Source organism: Salarias fasciatus, chromosome 22 (genome assembly GCF_902148845.1).
Source record: "Salarias fasciatus chromosome 22, fSalaFa1.1, whole genome shotgun sequence".
NCBI classification, from domain to species: Eukaryota; Metazoa; Chordata; class Actinopteri; order Blenniiformes; family Blenniidae; genus Salarias; species Salarias fasciatus.
In genome coordinates, this window is record NC_043765.1 from 30,957,994 (window position 1) to 30,977,859 (window position 19,866).

The 19,866-nt window shown below is 54.3% G+C and overlaps 1 protein-coding gene across 1 annotated transcript in view; it reads left to right on the forward strand.

Moving 5' to 3' along the window:
• LOC115409141 (uncharacterized) overlaps positions 1-19,029 on the forward strand; it is a 79,167-nt gene extending 60,138 nt beyond the window's left edge. Inside the window, exons 3-15 of the mRNA XM_030120138.1 lie at positions 8,579-8,887; positions 10,286-10,430; positions 10,578-10,708; positions 11,160-11,297; positions 11,389-11,547; positions 15,641-15,806; positions 17,130-17,380; positions 17,520-17,684; positions 17,834-18,022; positions 18,161-18,274; positions 18,500-18,626; positions 18,710-18,824; positions 18,952-19,029. Of these exons, the coding sequence (XP_029975998.1) occupies positions 8,579-8,887; positions 10,286-10,430; positions 10,578-10,708; positions 11,160-11,297; positions 11,389-11,547; positions 15,641-15,806; positions 17,130-17,380; positions 17,520-17,684; positions 17,834-18,022; positions 18,161-18,274; positions 18,500-18,626; positions 18,710-18,824; positions 18,952-19,029 (2,087 nt within the window). The remainder of the gene's footprint in view (positions 1-8,578; positions 8,888-10,285; positions 10,431-10,577; positions 10,709-11,159; positions 11,298-11,388; positions 11,548-15,640; positions 15,807-17,129; positions 17,381-17,519; positions 17,685-17,833; positions 18,023-18,160; positions 18,275-18,499; positions 18,627-18,709; positions 18,825-18,951) is intronic.
• The last annotated feature ends 837 nt before the right edge of the window (positions 19,030-19,866 follow it).

Below are 19,866 nucleotides of genomic sequence, written 5' to 3' on the forward strand. Positions count from 1 at the left end.
TTTTGGGGTGGGGGTGGGGGGTGTTGGGGGTGTTGGGGGTGTCGGGGTGTCGGTGGAGCAGACTGTGAAGTGGGAGTCATGGACACAATGGTCCTGGTGACCTGACCCTCACACCCTCATCTCCATAACACTGACCCCGGTCTGCCTGATGCAGGCCTCATTAATGATATGTGTCTATACCCCCCCCCACAGCTGCCCGGCTCCAGACACCTCTCCTCCATCACACATCCACCCATTGTTCCAGACTCACTCCCATGCTGGAACTTCCATCCATAAACAAAGCAGGAGTTCCTCCATGGGACCAGCAGAGCTCTGAGTCTGAGCCGGTCCTTCAGATCCAGTCCGTCTGGTCCTTCAGATCCAGTCCGTCTGGTCCTTCAGATCCAGTCCGTCTGGTCCTTCAGATCCAGTCCGTCTGGTCCTTCAGATCCAGTCCGTCTGGTCCCTCAGATCCAGTCCATCTGGTCCTTCAGTCCGTCTGGTCCTTCAGATCCAGTCCGTCTGGTCCTTCAGATCCAGTCCGTCTGGTCCCTCAGATCCAGTCCGTCTGGTCCTTCAGATCCAGTCCGTCTGGTCCTTCAGATCCAGTCCGTCTGGTCCTTCAGATCCAGTCCATCTGGTCCTTCAGTCCGTCTGGTCCTTCAGATCCAGTCCGTCTGGTCCTTCAGATCCAGTCCATCTGGTCCTTCAGTCCGTCTGGTCCTTCAGATCCAGTCCGTCTGGTCCTTCAGATCCAGTCCGTCTGGTCCTTCAGATCCAGTCCGTCTGGTCCCTCAGATCCAGTCCGTCTGGTTCAGATCAGCTCGTCCTGGTATTCTCCATCAAAGCAAGTAAAGCAAGTGTGTGAGACCTCTGGCTTGTTTTTGAATCCCTCTGAGCAGTAAACCTCCTGATAACAGAGGATTCAGTGAGAAACACACGTTAGACCCGATAAAGATCCTGGTCTGGGGCAGTCGGTTCACAGACCCGGACTCCGGCTCCGGCTCCGGCTCCGGCCGGGGTCCGGGAGGAGCTCCTGGCCTTCAGAGCGTCTCCACTACTGCTGGAACAAGTTTCCAGTGGGAAGAAAGTGTTCTGCTGGAGGGAGGAGAGTCTGAGTCCGACTCCTGAACCAGCCGGGTGTTTTTTCTTAAATCAGCTGCTCCTGAAGAGGGCGAACAGAGAGCCTCTCCTGGGACCGACTGGAAGAGACGCTCTGATCTCAGCTGGTCAGTGGGTCAGGAGGGAGGTCAGGTTGGACCTGGAACCATCAACCCATCGAAACAAAGCCGCAGTGTTCTGCTGGGATCCACAGCATCTGTCCCTGAGGCCGTGCAGTGGATGTGGTGCTGTGGTGGAGCGGTGGAGCAGTGGTGTGGTGGAGTGGTGGAGCAGTGGAGCAGTGGAGCGGTGGTTCTGTTGCTTTTAGAGTGTCTCTCCAGTGGTTTGGCTCATTTCTTGAAACAGAAATTCCATTTTCCAAGCTCTCAGATCTTTTGTCAGAACAGTGTCCAGGCTCAGCACCACGGTTCTCCTGCTGAAGCTCTTCTCTCCAGAACGGTTCTCTCAGGTTCCACAGCTGCGTTTCTTTCCCATAAAAACAGTCAGATCCTCCAGGATGTGAAGATCCTTCTGAGCAGCTTCGGCTCGTTTCTCCAGACAGACCAGACGTTCTCACACTCCTGGTTCTCTTGTTAACAACAACCTGGACGGTTCAGCAGAACCTCACGGTTCTCCTGTCAGAGATCATCTCTTCAGAACAGTTCAGTCAGCAGGAAAAACTCCATGTCTTTCAGTGTCCTCAAAAATCTTCAAAATGTTCAGATGTTCTGTCTTTAAGGCAGAGGAACACTGACATGTCCTCGTCTCCCTTTCAGTCTGAGTCCAGTCCTTCAGTCACTGTGGTTCCTCTGACAGGTTTTATTTTTTCTTCTTTGGGTTGTTTAGCTAACAGAATACATGTTGTATAAGAAAATTAAAAAAATCATCTTACAGAAACCAGAACTTTCAAGTTCTGATTCACTCACTGCTGTCGTTCCTCCAAGGAAACTTAGTTTTATTCTCACTCAGCTTCATCGCTCAGAGCTCAGCACACCGAAACAAACTCAGACAGGATGACTGTATGAAGACCACAGCGCTGTAAATAAAGCTGGACTTTCACAGCTCACCCCCCTGTCTGTCCCCCTGTCTGTCCCCCTGTCTGTCCTCCTGTCTGTCCTCCTGACTGTCCTCCTGCCTGTCCTCCTGTCTGTCCTCCTGTCAGTCCTCCTGTCTGTCCTCCTGTCCTCCTGCCTGTCCTCCTGACTGTCCTCCTGCCTGTCCTCCTGTCCTCCTGACTGTCCTCCTGCCTGTCCTCCTGTCCTCCTGTCTGTCCTCCTGTCAGTCCTCCTGTCTGTCCTCCTGTCCTCCTGTCTGTCCTCCTGTCCTCCTGCCTGTCCTCCTCACCCTCACGCTGACAGATCCCTGTCTGTTCCTGGTGTTGAAGTGTGTTCTTGAGTGAGTTTGACAGCTGATCAGACTGTTGATCAGGCGGTGACTGATATCGTGAAATGATGCCGACATGTTTTGGAGAGAAGAACCATGAGGCGGAGGATCAGCCAATCAGTGTAGCTCAACATGATCTGTTCACATAAATCTAACCTCACTGTGATTAATCGTTTGAGACACTGAGACTTTTCCAATGTGATGAAATGAGTGAGAAACACGGTTCTGCTGCGAGCAGTTCCAGCACGGTTTGGAGATTATTTTGAGAATGTCATTTGTGTTTGAAGAACTGAGCAGAACCAGTGAAGAAGAACTGAAAGTCCATCTTCTGCCCTGAAAGTTCCAACGGTAACACTGTGCTTGAAGCCCCCTGTATAACACATTATAGGTACATTTATGAAGCTTTGTGATGCCATTATAGCACGTGGAGCTATAGTTATAGTTAAAACTCATCAATGATCACAGTGCCAGGCCCGAACCCGAACCCCAACCCCAACCCCAACCCCAACCTATGCTGTATAGTGGGTTATAAAGCATTGTGATCATTTATGAGTGTTTAGGACTACTTATAACAGCGGTACTCAACAGGGTCCAGAAAGAGCCGCAGAGGCTGCTGGTTTTTGTTCCAACCAAGCAAGAGCAGCTGGACTCCACCCAGTCTACAGGTGGACTCACTGGAGGAAATGGGTGGAGTCCAACCAAACAGGAGCACATCAGACTCCACCCATTTCCTCCAGTGAGTCCACCTGTAGACCTGGTGAAATGGGCGGAGTCCAGCTGCTCTTGCTTGGTTGGAACAAAAACCAGCAGCCATAGTGTGTTATACCGGGCTATGTGCAACGAGCTGATCCATTCCTCTGGGTTCTCCTCGGTTCTTCTGGGTTCTCCAGGGTTCTTCAGGGTTATTTTGGATTCTTTAGGGTTTGTGTGGTTTCTTCAGGGTTTTTTAGGATTCTTCTGGCTTCTTCAGGGATCCTCTGGGTTCTTTGGGGTTCTCCTGGTTTCTTCAGGGTTCTCCATGTGGGCCACAGTTGTGGAACATTCCACCAGTGGAGGTTAATGGTTCCTTTCAGCTCCACAGTTGATTCTTTGTAAATCTCTCAGAGTTATTTCACCTCTGTCCTGAAAATACAACGAAATTTGGAGAGCTTCTCCTTCTGTGGAAGTGTAATAACTTAAAAAAGTATAAATATTTTAAAAAAAAAAGTAGCAGCAACTGCAGTGGCAGACATATAAATATCAGAACACTAGAGATCCATGTTTGGGCCTGATGTCGATGATGATGGTGCTGATATCCTGTGAACACACACACACACACACACACACACACACACACACCCTTCTCTCACCACACACACACCAGCTGATGGGATGTGATCCAGTAATCAGTCATGATACAGGTTAAGAACCTCTGGTTCCAGTGGGTGAATCCGAGCCGATGGGGAAACCCGGTCTGGAGCAGCGACTCTGGTCTCGTCTGAAATGTCCTCAGAAAGTCGTCAGTTGTGTGAATCTGCTGCCAGGCCATCAGGATAAAGAAGTGAAATGAAGGAAACTGAAGGAGAAGTGAGACTAACTCAGCATGTTTTAGGATCATAAGGTTGAAAAGAGGCGAGTGGGTTCAGGAAGGTTCCAGCAGGACCCTGGTCCAGAGGAACTGGTGTTAATGGGTGTATCTTCACGGTGTGTGTTCTCCTGCTGAAGCCGATGCTGGTCTGGAGACAGCTGTGGGAACAGGAGCAACATCCTCCATCCTCCATCAACTGGTTCCCAAGTCCAAGTCTGGCTCTGCTTGTTATTCCGGCCCCCCAAAGACCCAGCTGATTCTCACGGAGCGTCTGGAGGGGGAAGATTGGTAAATTATGATCGGGACCCCCTCGGCCTGATCTGTGTGAAATTCAAGGGCAATGGGCTCAATAAACAATGGCAGAAGAGAATGGCTCAGTCTGGACCCCCCCCCTCCCCCGGCCCTCATCTCCATATCTATCCCCTCACCTCTGACCCCCCACACCCCCGACCCCGGAGAGGGGCTCCGGCACTCATTATCCCTCTAACTTCAGATGAAAACGGCTCCATCTGAAGCTGCGAGGGACGAAGGCCGTCTCTTCCCCGAGCCTCAGCGTCTCCACGGCGATACGGCGTGGGACGGCGGGACGAGCGTGGACCTCTCCGGTACACGCTCTGAACCCGGACCAGGTCGATCCCCAGACCGACCAGGAGTGAGCCGGGAGGAGGTTCACAGGTTTCAGTTCAAATTCCAGTTTATCATCCCACAGTGGCTCTTTAACTCTTTTAACTGCCTGAAAATCACCAAATCCGTGTTCCACAAGTACCGAACTCTGAAAACAGGCTGAAGGACGAACAGGTCATTCAGTGAGAGAACACCGGGACCCGTCAAAGCGGACATCAGATGGAGTCTGTCCTGTTCCTGTCCTGTTTCCTCTGTAAAGAGTCTGGAGCTGACGGTGTTGTAACTGGCTCTTTCTAAACGAAGTGGACTCTGATGGACCGGACCAGCTCCGACTCTGAAACTCAGTCCACCTCCAGCTGTGACGTCGTGTCCCTGCCTGCTCCTGGAGTCCTGCTGGACGGCCCACCTTCAGTCACAGCCTGCTGTCCAGAACCTGTGTTCACTCAGCAGCACCTTCCCACCCTGTGGCCGCTCGGCCCCCTCCCTGGTCCGGTCAGGGTGCCGGGCTGCAGACCCGTGGGGGTGGAGGGGCTCCGTCAGTCCTTCAGGGACAGCTGACTGGGGGAGCTCTGCTGAGAGCGGCTCACTACAGAGGACAGACGCTCCAACATGGAGCCTGGTGGAGCGGCGGCTCTGACAGGAAAGAGGGAAAACAGTAGAGATACAGTAGTAAACCAGGAGAGAGAGAGAGAGAGAGAGAGAGAGAGAGAGAGAGAGAGAGATGGACTGATGATAGATAGATGGATGGATGATGGAGGATGGAGGATGGATAGATGTATTGTAATGAATAGACAGACAGATGGATGGAGGATGGAGGATAGATGGATGGAGGATGGATGGATGGATGGATGGAGGATAGATGGATGGAGGATGGATGGATGGATGGATGGATGGAGGATAGATGGATGGAGGATGGAGGATGGAGGATGGATGGATGGAGGATGGAGGATGGAGGATGGAGGATGGATGGATGGAGGATGGATGGATGGAGGATGGAGGATGGATGGATGGAGGATGGATAGATGGAGGATGGAGGATGGAGGATGGATGGATGGACAATGGAGGATGGAGGATGGATGGATGGAGGATGGATGGATAGAGGATGGAGGATGGATGGAGGGTGGAGGATGGAGGATGGATGGATGGAGGATGGATGGATAGAGGATGGAGGATGGATGGATGGAGGATGGATGGATGGATGGATGGAGGATGGAGGATAGATGGATGGAGGATGGAGGATGGATGGATGGATGGATGGAGGATAGATGGATGGATGGATGGAGGATAGATGGATGGAGGATGGATGGATGGAGGATGGATGGAGGATAGATGGATGGATGGATGGAGGATAGATGGATGGATGGATGGAGGATAGATGGATGGAGGATGGATGGATGGAGGATGGATGGAGGATGGATGGATGGTTGGAGGACGGATGGATGGATGGATGGAGGATGGATGGAGGGTGGAGGATGGATGGATGGAGGATGGATGGAGGATAGATGGATGGAGGGTGGATGGAGGATGGATGGATGGAGGATGGATGGAGGGTGGAGGGTGGAGCAGGTCTTTAAACAGACTCTGTTTGGTGACCAGATTGCCTTGCGGCCCTCCAGAGGTCCCTGGTCTGTCTCCAGCAGAGAGTCTGGGTTCTTCCTCTTGCTGGTTCTGTTGTGGAACCTCCAGAAAGTCCTGTGGAGGTTTTCAGAGGCCGTCTGGAAGTCGGGTTCGGGCCGGGCGGCCTCGAGGCCTCCGCAGACCGGGCTGCTCGCAAGTTCAAGTGCAGCTTGAGAGCGAGGTTCCAGAGCCGCTCTGAGGTTCAAGGTTATTTGCATTCAAGGACATTAGCACCAAAAAGAAGTGAGACAAAAGTGTGGGAGTCGCGCAGGTCACGGCGGCGGGCGGCGGCGGGCGGCCGTGGCATGGGAACGTCACCTCGGAGATGGGTGTGAAAGGAGCCGTGGAGACGGGAGGCTGGAGTGGATGCAGATGAAGGGGCAGATGGCGGCCTCGCCGGCCCGCCACGGATCTGGAGCTGTTTGGGGGTTGGGTGTAAATACGCGTCGTGACAATGCCATTGTCACTGCTGACCTCTGGGTCCGTGGAGGGTCTTCTGCCGCTGTTTCCTCCCCCTCTGGACGGGTGGCTCAGTGGCGTTCGGCCTCCATTGTGGCTCCTCGTCTCAAACGCCGAGCGCCGCTGCCTGCCGCCATTGTCCTCCGAGAGACGGAGGTTTGAGGACCTGGGGACACGAGACAGACTCAGCCTCCGACACGCTTTTTAAAAACCGTCCCAGCCAGAAAAACAGGAACACCCTGCGTCCATGAGAAACTCAGATCAGTGAAGTCAAGTCACACCTCAGCTCTCAGATTTCAGAGAGTCTTGGACTTCCTGGTTCTCCAGATTAGATGAACATCTGTAAAGAGAAGGTTCTTGTTCTGGTATGGCTTCATTGTTTTAACTGAAGAGCGGCAGTCCTGGAATCAGGGACCAGGCTCACAGTGCAGTCTGCAGGATTTATAGAATCCAGTAGGAATCAGTAAAAATCAGAGGGGAGCATGAACTCACTGATTCATCCAGCATGAACTCACTGATTCATCCAGCATGAACTCACTGATTCATCCAGCATGAACTCACTGATTCATCCAGCATGAACTCACTGTTTCATCCAGCATGAACTCACTGATTCATCCAGCATGAACTCACTGATTCATCCAGCATGAACTCACTGATTCATCCAGCATGAACTCACTGATTCATCCAGCATGAACTCACTGATTCATCCAGAGAGGAAGATCAACAGCGACAGGAGGAGCAGGGACCTGCTGACAGACCGGAGCCCGGCTCAACAGGGTCTGTGGCAGAGGAGGAGGTTCACCTGGACCCTGTCCAGCCCGTCCGGCCCGTCTCACCGCTGCTGTCCCTGTCCAGCCCGTCCAGCCCGTCTCACCCCTGCTGTCCCTGTCCAGCCCGTCCGGCCCGTCTCACCGCTGCTGTCCCTGTCCAGCCCGTCCAGCCCGTCTCACCCCTGCTGTCCCTGTCCAGCCCGTCCAGCCCGTCTCACCCCTGCTGTCCCTGTCCAGCCCGTCCAGCCCGTCTCACCACTGCTGTCCCTGTCCAGCCCGTCCGGCCCGTCTCACCGCTGCTGTCCCTGTCCAGCCCGTCCGGCCCGTCTCACCGCTGCTGTCCCTGTCCAGCCCGTCCAGCCCGTCTCACCCCTGCTGTCCCTGTCCAGCCCGTCCGGCCCGTCTCACCGCTGCTGTCCCTGTCCAGCCCGTCCAGCCCGTCTCACCCCTGCTGTCCCTGTCCAGCCCGTCCAGCCCGTCTCACCCCTGCTGTCCCTGTCCAGCCCGTCCAGCCCGTCTCACCACTGCTGTCCCTGTCCAGCCCGTCCAGCCCGTCTCACCCCTGCTGTCCCTGTCCAGCCCGTCCAGCCCGTCTCACCCCTGCTGTCCCTGTCCAGCCCGTCCAGCCCGTCTCACCACTGCTGTCCCTGTCCAGCCCGTCCGGCCCGTCTCACCGCTGCTGTCCCTGTCCAGCCCGTCCGGCCCGTCTCACCGCTGCTGTCCCTGTCCAGCCCGTCCAGCCCGTCTCACCCCTGCTGTCCCTGTCCAGCCCGTCCGGCCCGTCTCACCGCTGCTGTCCCTGTCCAGCCCGTCCAGCCCGTCTCACCCCTGCTGTCCCTGTCCAGCCCGTCCAGCCCGTCTCACCCCTGCTGTCCCTGTCCAGCCCGTCCAGCCCGTCTCACCACTGCTGTCCCTGTCCAGCCCGTCCGGCCCGTCTCACCGCTGCTGTCCCTGTCCAGCCCGTCCGGCCTGTCTCACCGCTGCTGTCCCTGTCCAGCCTGTCCGGCCCGTCTCACCCCTGCTGTCCCTGTCCCCGCCCGTCCAGCCCGTCTCACCCCTGCTGTCCCTGTCCCCGCAGGCTGCCGGTGCTCGGAGTCGGAGCTGTCCTTCCTGCAGGAGCCCAGCGACGTGATCGCGGTCCGGGACCGGCCGCTCATGCTGCACTGCCAGGTCCGCGGCGAGGAGCCGGTGGCCATCAGCTGGAGGAAGAACGGCGCGCCGCTGGCCGCCGGCGGCCGAATCCGGGTCCTGCTCAACGGCACGCTGCTCATCGGCAGCTTCCAGAAGCGCCGGGACGGCGGCGACGGCGACGTGGGGGAGTACGACTGCGCCGCCCAGAACCGCTACGGCATGCTGGTCAGCCGCAAGGCCAAGGTCGCCCTGGCCTGTGAGTGGACACACACACACACACACACACACACACACACACACCTCCAGCTCCTTCACTCCACAGTCCAACACCCAGCATCACCCTCACTTCCTGTTTGAATACCACAGAGACGACAGCAGGCCTCAGAACCCGCCCACCTGACGTTTATGCAGCTACATGAAAAATCAGTCTTAAAATGTCTCCACTTTGCTTCACAAATGAGCAGAAAATAGAATTTTACTTAAAATAAGACGATCTCCCTCTGATACCACGAATCTCTGAAGCTTTACAGAGTCGCGGCGAGGGTTGAGCTCACATGATGCTCAAACAGCTTCCTGTCATCCCCAAGTTTAACACGATTTAACACCATTCTGTTCATTTTAATTTCCGCTCAGAATCTCTTTCTGAGCCTTTCATGAGCCGGAGCTCCAGCTGACGAGGAGGAGGTGATTCAGGACGAAGCTCTCACACAGCGGGCTGTCGTTTGACACCAGCCTCTCGCTTTACAAAGCGCTCTGAACGTTAAAGTCGAGTTTATTCAGAGCAGCTCGGTGTTTTCTACGAGCAGGAAACACCACAGCAGCACACACACACACACACACACACACACACACACACACACACACACACACACACACACACACACACACACACACACACACACACAGTCTTGTATTTCTATCCTTGTGGGGACCGTCCATTGACTCCCATTCATGTCTAGCCCCTAACCCTGACCCTTACCCTAACCCTAACCCACACCACAACAAAGCCTAACCCTAAAGAAATGTTTTTGCACTTTTACTTTTTTCAGTAACAACAACATGGTCAAGAAAACACTGTTTCTCCTACTTAGGACCGGAAAAAGGTCCCACAAGGCACGTCGTTCCACGTTTTGCTATCCTTGTGGGGACATTTGGCCCCGACAAGGATAGAAATACGAGAACACACACACACACACACACACACACACACACACACACACACACAAACACACACACACACACACACACACACACACACACACAGACTGTTTAAAGAGCCTCAGAGGTGTACTCAGCAACAGCAGACCCCCGAGGAGCCTCTGAACTTCTGTTGTCAACACGTCTCATGAAGGAAAACCTATAAATAACACTCCTGTACATGGCTACACACACACACACACACTCTGTTCTATCTGACTGTACTGCCCCTCACCTCCTCCACCCCACCAGAACTAATAAGAGCAGGGGTTTATGGGTAATCCAGCTAAATGATGACTTCTTGGGGTCAGTGTGACGGGTTGCCATGGCGACGCTGTCTCATTTGCAGGCCTCCTCTTCAAAACACACCCTTATTGATTATGGGCACTAGGTTATTAGGAAATGTGTGTGTGTGTGTGTGTTTCTGAGCTCGTCTGTGTGTGTTTTCTCTTCCCAGCTCTACCGAAGTTCTACACACACCCGGCGTCCATGAGCGTGGACGAGGGAGGCGTGGCTCGCTTCCAGTGTCAGATCAACGGCGTCCCTGAGGCGCAGATCACCTGGGAGCGAGACAGACAGCCGCTGGACACCGGAGACAGCAGGTAACACACACACACACACACACACACACACACACACACACACACACACACACACACACACACACACACACACACACACACACACACACATACACACACACACACACTTGTCCAGAGTGGCCGGATGACCCCCCCCCCCCCTTGCAGGTACACCCTCCTGCCCATGGGCGTCCTCCAGGTGACGGGCGTGAGGCAGGCGGACGCCGGCGTCTTCCGCTGCGTCGCCACCAACATCGCCAACACGCGCTACAGCCACGAGGCCACGCTCAACATCACCGGTACGACAGCGCCCTCTGTCTTCCTACTTCTTGTGACTCTTTGACTCTAAACTTGAGCCAAGACTGATGAATCATGTAGCAATTTGAAAATAAGCTAAATGTTTATTCAGGCATCATTTGGTGAAGGATTCATGCAGACGGACAAGTTCAGTTTGCTTGAGTTTTGAAGTAAAGTGCAGACAGACAGAGACAGACAGACAGACAGACAGAGACAGACAGACAGACAGACAGAGACAGACAGACAGACAGACAGAGACAGACAGACAGACAGACAGACAGAGACAGACAGACAGACAGACAGACAGACAGACAGACAGACAGAGACAGATAGACAGACAGACAGACAGACAGACAGACAGAGGACGCCTTGTGGAAACCAGGCGTCTCTGTCAGTGTTTCAGTGTTTCTTGTCTGGTCTGGACCTGCCGCCGTGACGTCCTCCCTGTTGCAGGTGGAGCCGCCAGGAGCTACAAGGAGCCCGTCATCTTATCGGGACCGCAGAATCTGACCATCACCGTCCATCAGACCGCCATCCTGGAGTGCATCGCCACCGGCAATCCCAAGCCCATTGTGTCCTGGAGCCGACTGGGTACCGGCCGCTCCGACAGCACCGCGCCGCCGGGGGCTGAAAACAGCCTCCACGCCAACAACGTGTGTGTGTGTGTGTGTGTGTGTGTCAGACGGGCGCTCCATCGGGGTGGAGGGCATCCAGGTGCTGGGGACGGGGAACCTGATGATCTCCGACGTGTCGCTGCAGCACTCCGGGGTCTACGTGTGCTCCGCCAACCGGCCCGGGACCAGGATGAGGCGCACGGCGCTGGGCCGCCTGGTGGTGCAGGGTGAGGAACACGTGAATGTGTGACTGGGGGACTGTGGCAGTGTGAATAAAATAGTGTGAATGTGACTGTGTGAATATGACATGGTGAATGTGACACTGTGATTGTGATAGACTGAATGTGACAGTGTGTATGTGACTGTATGAATGTGACCACATGAATGTGACCGTGTGACATTGTGAGTGTGACTGGGTGAGCGTGGCAGTATGACTATAACAGAGTGAATGTGTAAATGTGACAGTGTGAATGTGACTGTGTGAATATAACAGTGTGATAATGACAGTGTGACTGTGACAGTGTGACTGTGACAGTGTGATGGTGTGAGTGTGACAGTGTGAATGTGACAGTGTGAATGTGACAGGGTGAATGTGACAGTGTGAATATGACAGTGTGAATGTGATAGTGTGAGTGTGACAGTGTGAGTGTGACAGTGTGAATTTGATAATGTGAATGTGACAGTGTAAGTGTGACAGTGTGAATGTGACAGTGTGAGTGTGACAGGGTGAATATGACAGTGTGAATATGATAGCGTGAGTGTGACAGTGTGAATTTGATAATGTGAATGTGACAGTGTGAATGTGACAGTGTGAATGTGACAGGGTGAATGTGACAGTGTTTGAGCCTGGTCCTGAGGATGAACTGCAGCTCATGGATCAATAATCCGATCATTCAGCTTCACCTCCATCCCGGCTCTCTCTGCTGAGCTGAGAGAGGGCTTGATGCCCCCCCCCCCCCCATCACTCCCAGTGATTGGCAGCACCTCTGGGTGGGCGGGGCAGGAGGGGGCCTCTGTAATATATTCATTAATTTATTGATCAGGTTCTCCTCTGTTCTGAGCTGCAGGGAACAAAGAGGAACGAGGCTGCATGTTCTGCAGAGCATCGCTGTGACAGTCAGTCCACTCTGATCAGAGAGGAGGACACACACACACACACACACACACACACACACACACACACACACACACTAGGCGTATTATTTCCCCAATCTGCATAATCCAGCTGCAGTCAGGTTCAGTGCCGGGGCTGCTGGGATTAGACGAGGGCAGATCTGAACTTTCTCACAGTCTCAGTCTGCTGTGGGACAAAGACAACAACATACGGAGACGCAGGGCGGAGTGCCTGTGGGGGGCGGGGTTATGAGGATGAGGAATGACCTCCAGCCTCTGACCTCTGACCTTGATTAAGGGCACATGTGGGTGAAACAGCTGAGCAGGGGGTGGGGGGGCGTGGTCCCAGGGTTAATTTGGAAGGACTGAAAGATGGATGGCGCCCCAGCTGAGAGCTGAAGGGGAGCAGGGAGGGGCCATGGAGAGAGACACAAAGCAGGCACACCCCCCCTCCATCACCCGACCCCCCCCAGACCCCCCTAGACCCCCTCCAGGACCCGCCCGGACCCCCAGCACTGTCTGCTATAAGTTCACTTCACACATTCCACATGCAGATTAGAGATGTCTCTGTGTCACACACACACACACACACACACACACACACACACACACACACACACACACACACACACACACACACACACACACACACACACACACACTATATCTCAACTTTGAGAACTTCTTTGAGTTTCCACCTTATTGGACATTTTAAAACATTTTACACTTCTGATGCGTCTTCATCTCATAAGCGCCCTGACTGGACAGTGAAGGGTTAAAGGTGTCTCTGGTTCAGGGGCCTTTTATTTTCTTGTCCTCTGAGGTTCCTGCTCTGCCTCTGATCTGCGATCTGAGAGGCGCTGGTCGAGAGGAGGAGGGACACACGAGACCGTTCAGGCTGACCTGAAGGTCACACTCAAGGTCAACTGAAGCCTGGTCAATACTGAGTATTGATCCACTGACCAGAGCTCAGCTGAGGACACACGAGGAGGACAGGAAGTCTCCTGAGACACCGTCAGCCCCCAAACACCCCACCTCCATCACCCCACCTCCATCACCCACCTCCATCACCCCACCTCCATCACCCCACCTCCACCTCCATCAGCCCACCTCCATCACCCCACCTCCACCTCCATCACCCCACCTCCATCACCCCACCTCCACCTCCATCGCCCCACCTCCACCTCCATCACCCCACCTCCATCACCCCACCTCCACCTCCATCGCCCCACCTCCATCACCCCACCTCCACCTCCATCACCCCACCTCCACCTCCATCACCCCACCTCCATCACCCCACCTCCACCTCCATCACCCCACCTCCATCACCCCACCTCCATCACCCCACCTCCACCTCCATCGCCCCACCTCCACCTCCATCACCCCACCTCCATCACCCCACCTCCACCTCCATCACCCCACCTCCACCTCCATCACCCCACCTCCATCACCCCACCTCCATCACCCCACCTCCACCTCCATCACCCCACCTCCATCACCCCACCTCCACCTCCATCGCCCCACCTCCATCACCCCACCTCCACCTCCATCACCCCACCTCCACCTCCATCACCCCACCTCCATCACCCCACCTCCATCACCCCACCTCCACCTCCATCACCCCACCTCCATCACCCCACCTCCATCACCCCACCTCCACCTCCATCACCCCACCTCCATCACCCCACCTCCACCTCCATCACCCCACCTCCATCACCCCACCTCCACCTCCATCACCCCACCTCCACCTCCATCACCCCACCTCCATCACCCCACCTCCACCTCCATCACCCCACCTCCATCACCCCACCTCCATCACCCCACCTCCACCTCCATCGCTCCACCTCCGTCCCTCCAGTAGAATTAAAGCGCTCATGCATCTCATCACTTTGCAACATCTTTGCTGATTTTTCTTCATTTTATAATCTGAATTTTTTTTTTTTTAGTGAATTTTCAAACTAAAAACTTTTTTAAGTAATTTGTTTTTTAAAGAGTTTCTAAAAATTGCACTGAAAAATAACACACTTCTCTCTTCTCAGAGACATCCTCATCCCTACATTCACTCATTCACTCATCCTCCGGCCTCCAGCTGGCCTGCAGAGCTGCTCTCGTTCATCTTGATCAGCTGATTTCAGTCTCTGATCCGCTAAAGAAATGTAAAAACCTGCAGCGCAGAGCAGATGAGTGTGTTGTGTCTGAAGAGCCCTGCTCTGCTGACATGTCTTTTGGTTAGAATGCTGCTGTTTTGGACAGGCTCCCTCCCCCCGTCCCGTGGCGGGGGGGTGGGGGTTCACAGTGGGGGTGCAGGTCAGTAGATCAATTAGATTCAGGGTGCAGGGTGGGGCTGGTGGTGCTGTGGGGGTGGCGGTCCTCCATCCCGCCATTAACGCATGTCTATTGTGCCTGTTGGGGGTTTGAACCGTGCATCTGTCCGGGAGCGACGGGGTCATCCGCCCTGCGGGGTGACGTAGCGAGACGCTCCGCCGTCTGCAGCCAGTTCAACAACAGCAGTCATACATATGATGGAGCAAACGGACGCCTGAGCCTCCACCTCATGAAGCCTCCACCTCATGAAGCCTCCCCCCCTGAAGCCTCCCCCCCTGAAGCCTCCACCTCATGAAGCCTCCACCTCATGAAGCCTCCACCCCATGAAGCCTCCACCTCATGAAGCCTCCACCCTCATGAAGCCTCCACCCTCATGAAGCCTCCACCCCCTGAAGCCTCCACCTCATGAAGCCTCCACCTCATGAAGCCTCCACCCCATGAAGCCTCCACCTCATGAAGCCTCCACCCTCATGAAGCCTCCACCCTCATGAAGCCTCCACCCCATGAAGCCTCCACCTCATGAAGCCTCCACCTCATGAAGCCTCCACCCCATGAAGCCTCCACCTCATGAAGCCTCCACCCTCATGAAGCCTCCACCCCATGAAGCCTCCACCCCATGAAGCCTCCACCCTCATGAAGCCTCCACCCCCTGAAGCCTCCACCCCCTGAAGCCTCCACCCCCTGAAGCCTCCCCCCCTGAAGCCTCACTTCAGAGGGGTTCTTGTCTCAGTAAACAGCAGACCGACAGTGGAGCTGCTGGTTTCGGACAGAGCTGCTGTCTTTCTCGTATCTTACTTCAGTTTTGAGCTTTTTTTCCGAACTGGTGCAGCTGACTGCAGCGTTTCCCCCCCTCCCCCCACCGCACCCCCCACCGCTCCCCAGCTCCTCCAGAGTTCCTGCAGTGGCCTCAGTCCGTGTCCAAGACGGCGGGCGGCAGTGCCGTGTTCACCTGCGTGGCTCAGGGAGTCCCGGAGCCTCACCTGATCTGGCTGAAGAACGGCAAGGTCCTGATGCCCGGCCACAACGTCAAGCTGACCAACAACAACAGGTAAGAACAGAGGAGGAGCCACCCAGGTGCACCCAGGTCTGTGTGGCTTCATTCCATGTTCCATCTGTTAAACCTGCCGCTTATGATCACTTATTACCAGTTATTACCACTTATTGTCAATCAGTACATATTATTGCCACTTATTACCCTGCAAACAAATGGTAGCCAAAATATAAGATACAAACACTAAATTAAAGAAAATGACTTTTAAAACTAGTGAAATAGTCTGTCCTTGCAGCAAGTGAATTTTACTTAAAGGTGAATTAAGGAGTTTGCACGTTTTATGCAAAACAGCGGCCCCTGCAGGCCTTGGGCATAACTGCAGCTTGTGAGATGCTCATGGATGTGGCTTGCGTCCATGTATGTGTACAGAAGAGGGGAACTCCTTCCTCGATCTTTTAGTAGCACTCGAGTAAAATGTAAGTTTCTTCTGCCTGGTGGGTCTGTGCTGGAGCTGCAGTGCTAGAAGCTGGTCTGTTCTTACTTTCTGGAAGCTCCATCCTCAGCGCTGCTCAGTCGTTGCTCACTAAGCATCTGGCGGAGTAATGGCGGACAAAATGACACTTAAAGATATCAGGCCAGCGGGAGGCGCATTACGTCACAACACCTCAAATTCTCCCCAAAAAAACTCTGGTGCCGGACCGGCACTGCAGCTTTCAAGTGACAATTTAGCGCTGTTGGCGGTACTTATAATGAATATGTCAGGGCACATTGTACACATCATTGAATATTTGTAACATATTTATGGTGGAAAATAAGTATTTTTAAAGTTGGAAAACTTCTTAATGCACCTTTAAAAGGAGAACAAGAAGAATTAAAAATAAATCTGTCTATCTTAAATTTATCTTAAATCAAGTGAGATGAGACGTTTTGACGGAAAACAAGAAGAAAGAACTTGGTAAGATTTTAAATTTTTGCAGTTTTTGCAGTTTATCTCATACAGATAGAAAAAAAATAATACTACAAACATTTGTGGACTTTTTTTTCTCTTGATTCTGAGATTATAGTCAAACTTAATGAATTCTCTCCAGATTGTTTTGGATGTCTGGATGTCTGTGGTGAAAATATTTATATTTTAAAGCCTTATTTTTACTGACAGCCTGCATCAGTTGTTCTTTGTTGCTGCTGCTCTGTAGACCTGCAATACGCAGATCGACCACAAGGTGGCAGCATGCTGAAGAACCTGAATGTCTGCATGATGTGCGCTGATGTGATTCATTCTGGAAAGTCAGAGATGTAACTGTTGCATCAGCCCGGCGTGTTCACAGCGGTGAATGAGGAGTTAGAGTAGGAGTAGCTGACTCTGGTCTGGACTCTGCGCAGCACCCTGGCTCTGACCCGGATCAGCGCCGAGGACGAGGCCATCTACCAGTGCATCGCCGAGAACAGCGCCGGGACCAACCAGGCCAGCGCCCGCCTGGCCGTGGCCCAGGCCAAAGACCTCCCCGAGGCCCCCGAGGGCCTGGCGGCCTCCGCCCAGTCCACCACCACCCTGCAGATCACCTGGAGCCAGCCCCCACCCAACGTCACCGAGAACATCATCGGATACGTCCTGCACATCCGCAGGATCGGAGGTGAGCGACCGTGCAGCAGCACGACATTCCCTTTGACCTGTATGCATGCAGTAGTCGCTCACAGCAGTGTGTGCGTGTGTGTGTGTGTGTGTGTGTGTGTGTGTGTGTGTGTGTATGTGTGTGTGTGTGTGTGCGTCAGAGCCTGACAGTCTGGAGCTGCAGGAAGCCATCAGTAAAGGCACGTTTCGTCACGATGTGACCAACCTGGAAGCGGCCACCACCTACTCCCTGTACCTGAAGGCCTACTCTCCGCTGGGAGCCAGCCAGCAGTCGCACACCGTGGTGGCCACAACGCTCGGCGGAGGTGAGGAGAGGAGAGGAGCCGGGCTGGACCAGATCCAGAACCTTCCTTCTGTCCTCTGTGCCCTGGACACTGCCAAAGTCCATCAAGCCCTTCACTCTGATGGCCCGTCTCTCTTTTCTGACCCTCCTTCCTGCCTCTGGTCCCCTCAGTGCCGAAGGCCCCCACCTACTTCACCAAGGTGCTGAACAGCAGCGCGGTGCAGGTCCTCTGGGAGCTGCCCGGTAAGCCCGGCAAGGCGGAGGGCTTCCGGCTGTCCTACCGGAGGGTTCCCCAGCCCGAGTACCAGGGGCCGGTCCAGCTGCCCAGCCACGTCAACGCACACACCCTCAGCAACCTGGGTACGAGTGTGTGTGTGTGTGTGCAGTGAACGTCTTCTCTGGAATGGTCACTGTGTTTGTGTTTCTATGAGTGAGACCTGAAGAGCGCTTCATTTTGCGCCGGCTGCTCTGGACCTGCTGAGTGTGTGTGTGTTGCAGAGTCTGGAGCGGTGTACGAGGTGAAGCTGGTGGCTTACAACGGAAATGGAGAGAGCGACTGTTCCAAGAGGCTGGTGTCCCTGGCAGAGGACGGACCGGGCGGACAGTCCAACGGTGAGGACGCCACTTCCTGTTTCAGCTCCCCTGAGAGCAGATCACTTTAAGCCACGTTACCTTTTAAATCTGCTGAAAATGAGAGAAAGTCTCATTTATTCCTGAGAAATGTCGGTCCACATTATGAGACGAAGCCTGGGTGTGGAACCTGTGGCATGTCAGTGTCCAGTTTGTCAGGCAGACAGTTCCAGGCTGACTCTGTTTCCATCTCGCGGTCGTTCCCAGGAGGAAGCAGCTTGTGTCAGTGCACGGAGGGCGGGGCGTCTCTGGGCAGCATCGTCATCGGGATCCACATCGGCACCGCCTGCATCATCTTCTGCGTCCTCTTCCTGATGTTCGGATACCGCCGCAGGTACGTAGCGTCCCGCGGTCCCCAGCTCTCCAGGACGGGGACGGGGACGGGGACGGGGTCTGACCGCGGCCGTCTGTTCGCAGCACACTCTGCTGTAAAGGAACCCAGGACAGCTGGTTCGTACCGAGGACCAACACGGAACTCAACGGCATCCCAAAGGAAGGAGCCACCCACCTCCAGATGGAGCCGGTGTCTCAGGTGGGACCGCCGCGTCTTCAGCCAGTCCTTACTTTATTTCTGTTGTTTGTTTTTTAACTAAATGTATTGATGTGATTCCTTCTTCTTCTTCTTCTTCTTCTTCTTCTTCTTCTTCTTCTTGTGTGAGCAGGTGGTCCGTCCGGCTCAGTGCCAGGTGGTCATCGAGCAGCATTCGGCAGATTTACCTGGCACGGGCACTGGATAACACTGGTCGATAAAACCCCCCGTCCCCGTCCCCGTCCCCGTCCCCGTCCCCGTCCCCGTCCCCCCAACACCCAGCTACTCACCAAGGAAACACGCGGCCGCCCTCCGCCTGTCGGGCGCTCGTGCTTTTCATTCCCCACCCGCTGCTGAAACCAAGAGATTAAGCTGGAAAGCTGCATTCAAAACTGCCCACTGCAGCGAACGGCAGAAGCTGTAGGAACGCTGTGAGAAAGTCTCTGCATGCTGTAAAACTACCTTCACAAGACCGCGAGCAGGATCTGTTCCGTCCAAAAACCCAGAATGAAAGTGAAACAGTCTGAAATACAGGCAGTCTTGCCTGAATTCTACAGGTTCTCCACGGTCCACGGACTGGGAAGTCCACGTTCCCTGCACCGGGCCGTTTTGAATGCAGCCTCAGGAGAGCTTCCTGATCCCATGCCACTTCTGACCTCCCGTTCGAAGTTCTACCTCAGACCAAAGCGTATTGCCTTTATTACCTGTGCACATGAGCGTGTGTGTGCGTGGAAAAAGCCTTCAAGAAGAGCCGTGCTCCAGTCTCTCCACACGCGTTGCCTTTGCAGAGGGAATCTGATCTCTAACCAAAATACAGTATTTGTCAGAGTTTCCCTGGTAAAGCACCGGTGGAAGGGTCTGAGTGCGGTCCTAAAGCCAGATGAAGCCAAATATTCCCCTCCGAGACGTCCCCTCGGCGTGTTTAATGGCGGGACGTCCACTTTGCCTTCATTTTCTCTGCAATAAGAAAGGGAAGAAGAAATACTGCGGCCTTCGAAAACTGCTTCCAGAAGTTTCCCTTTAAAGCCATGTGGACGAGCTGCGC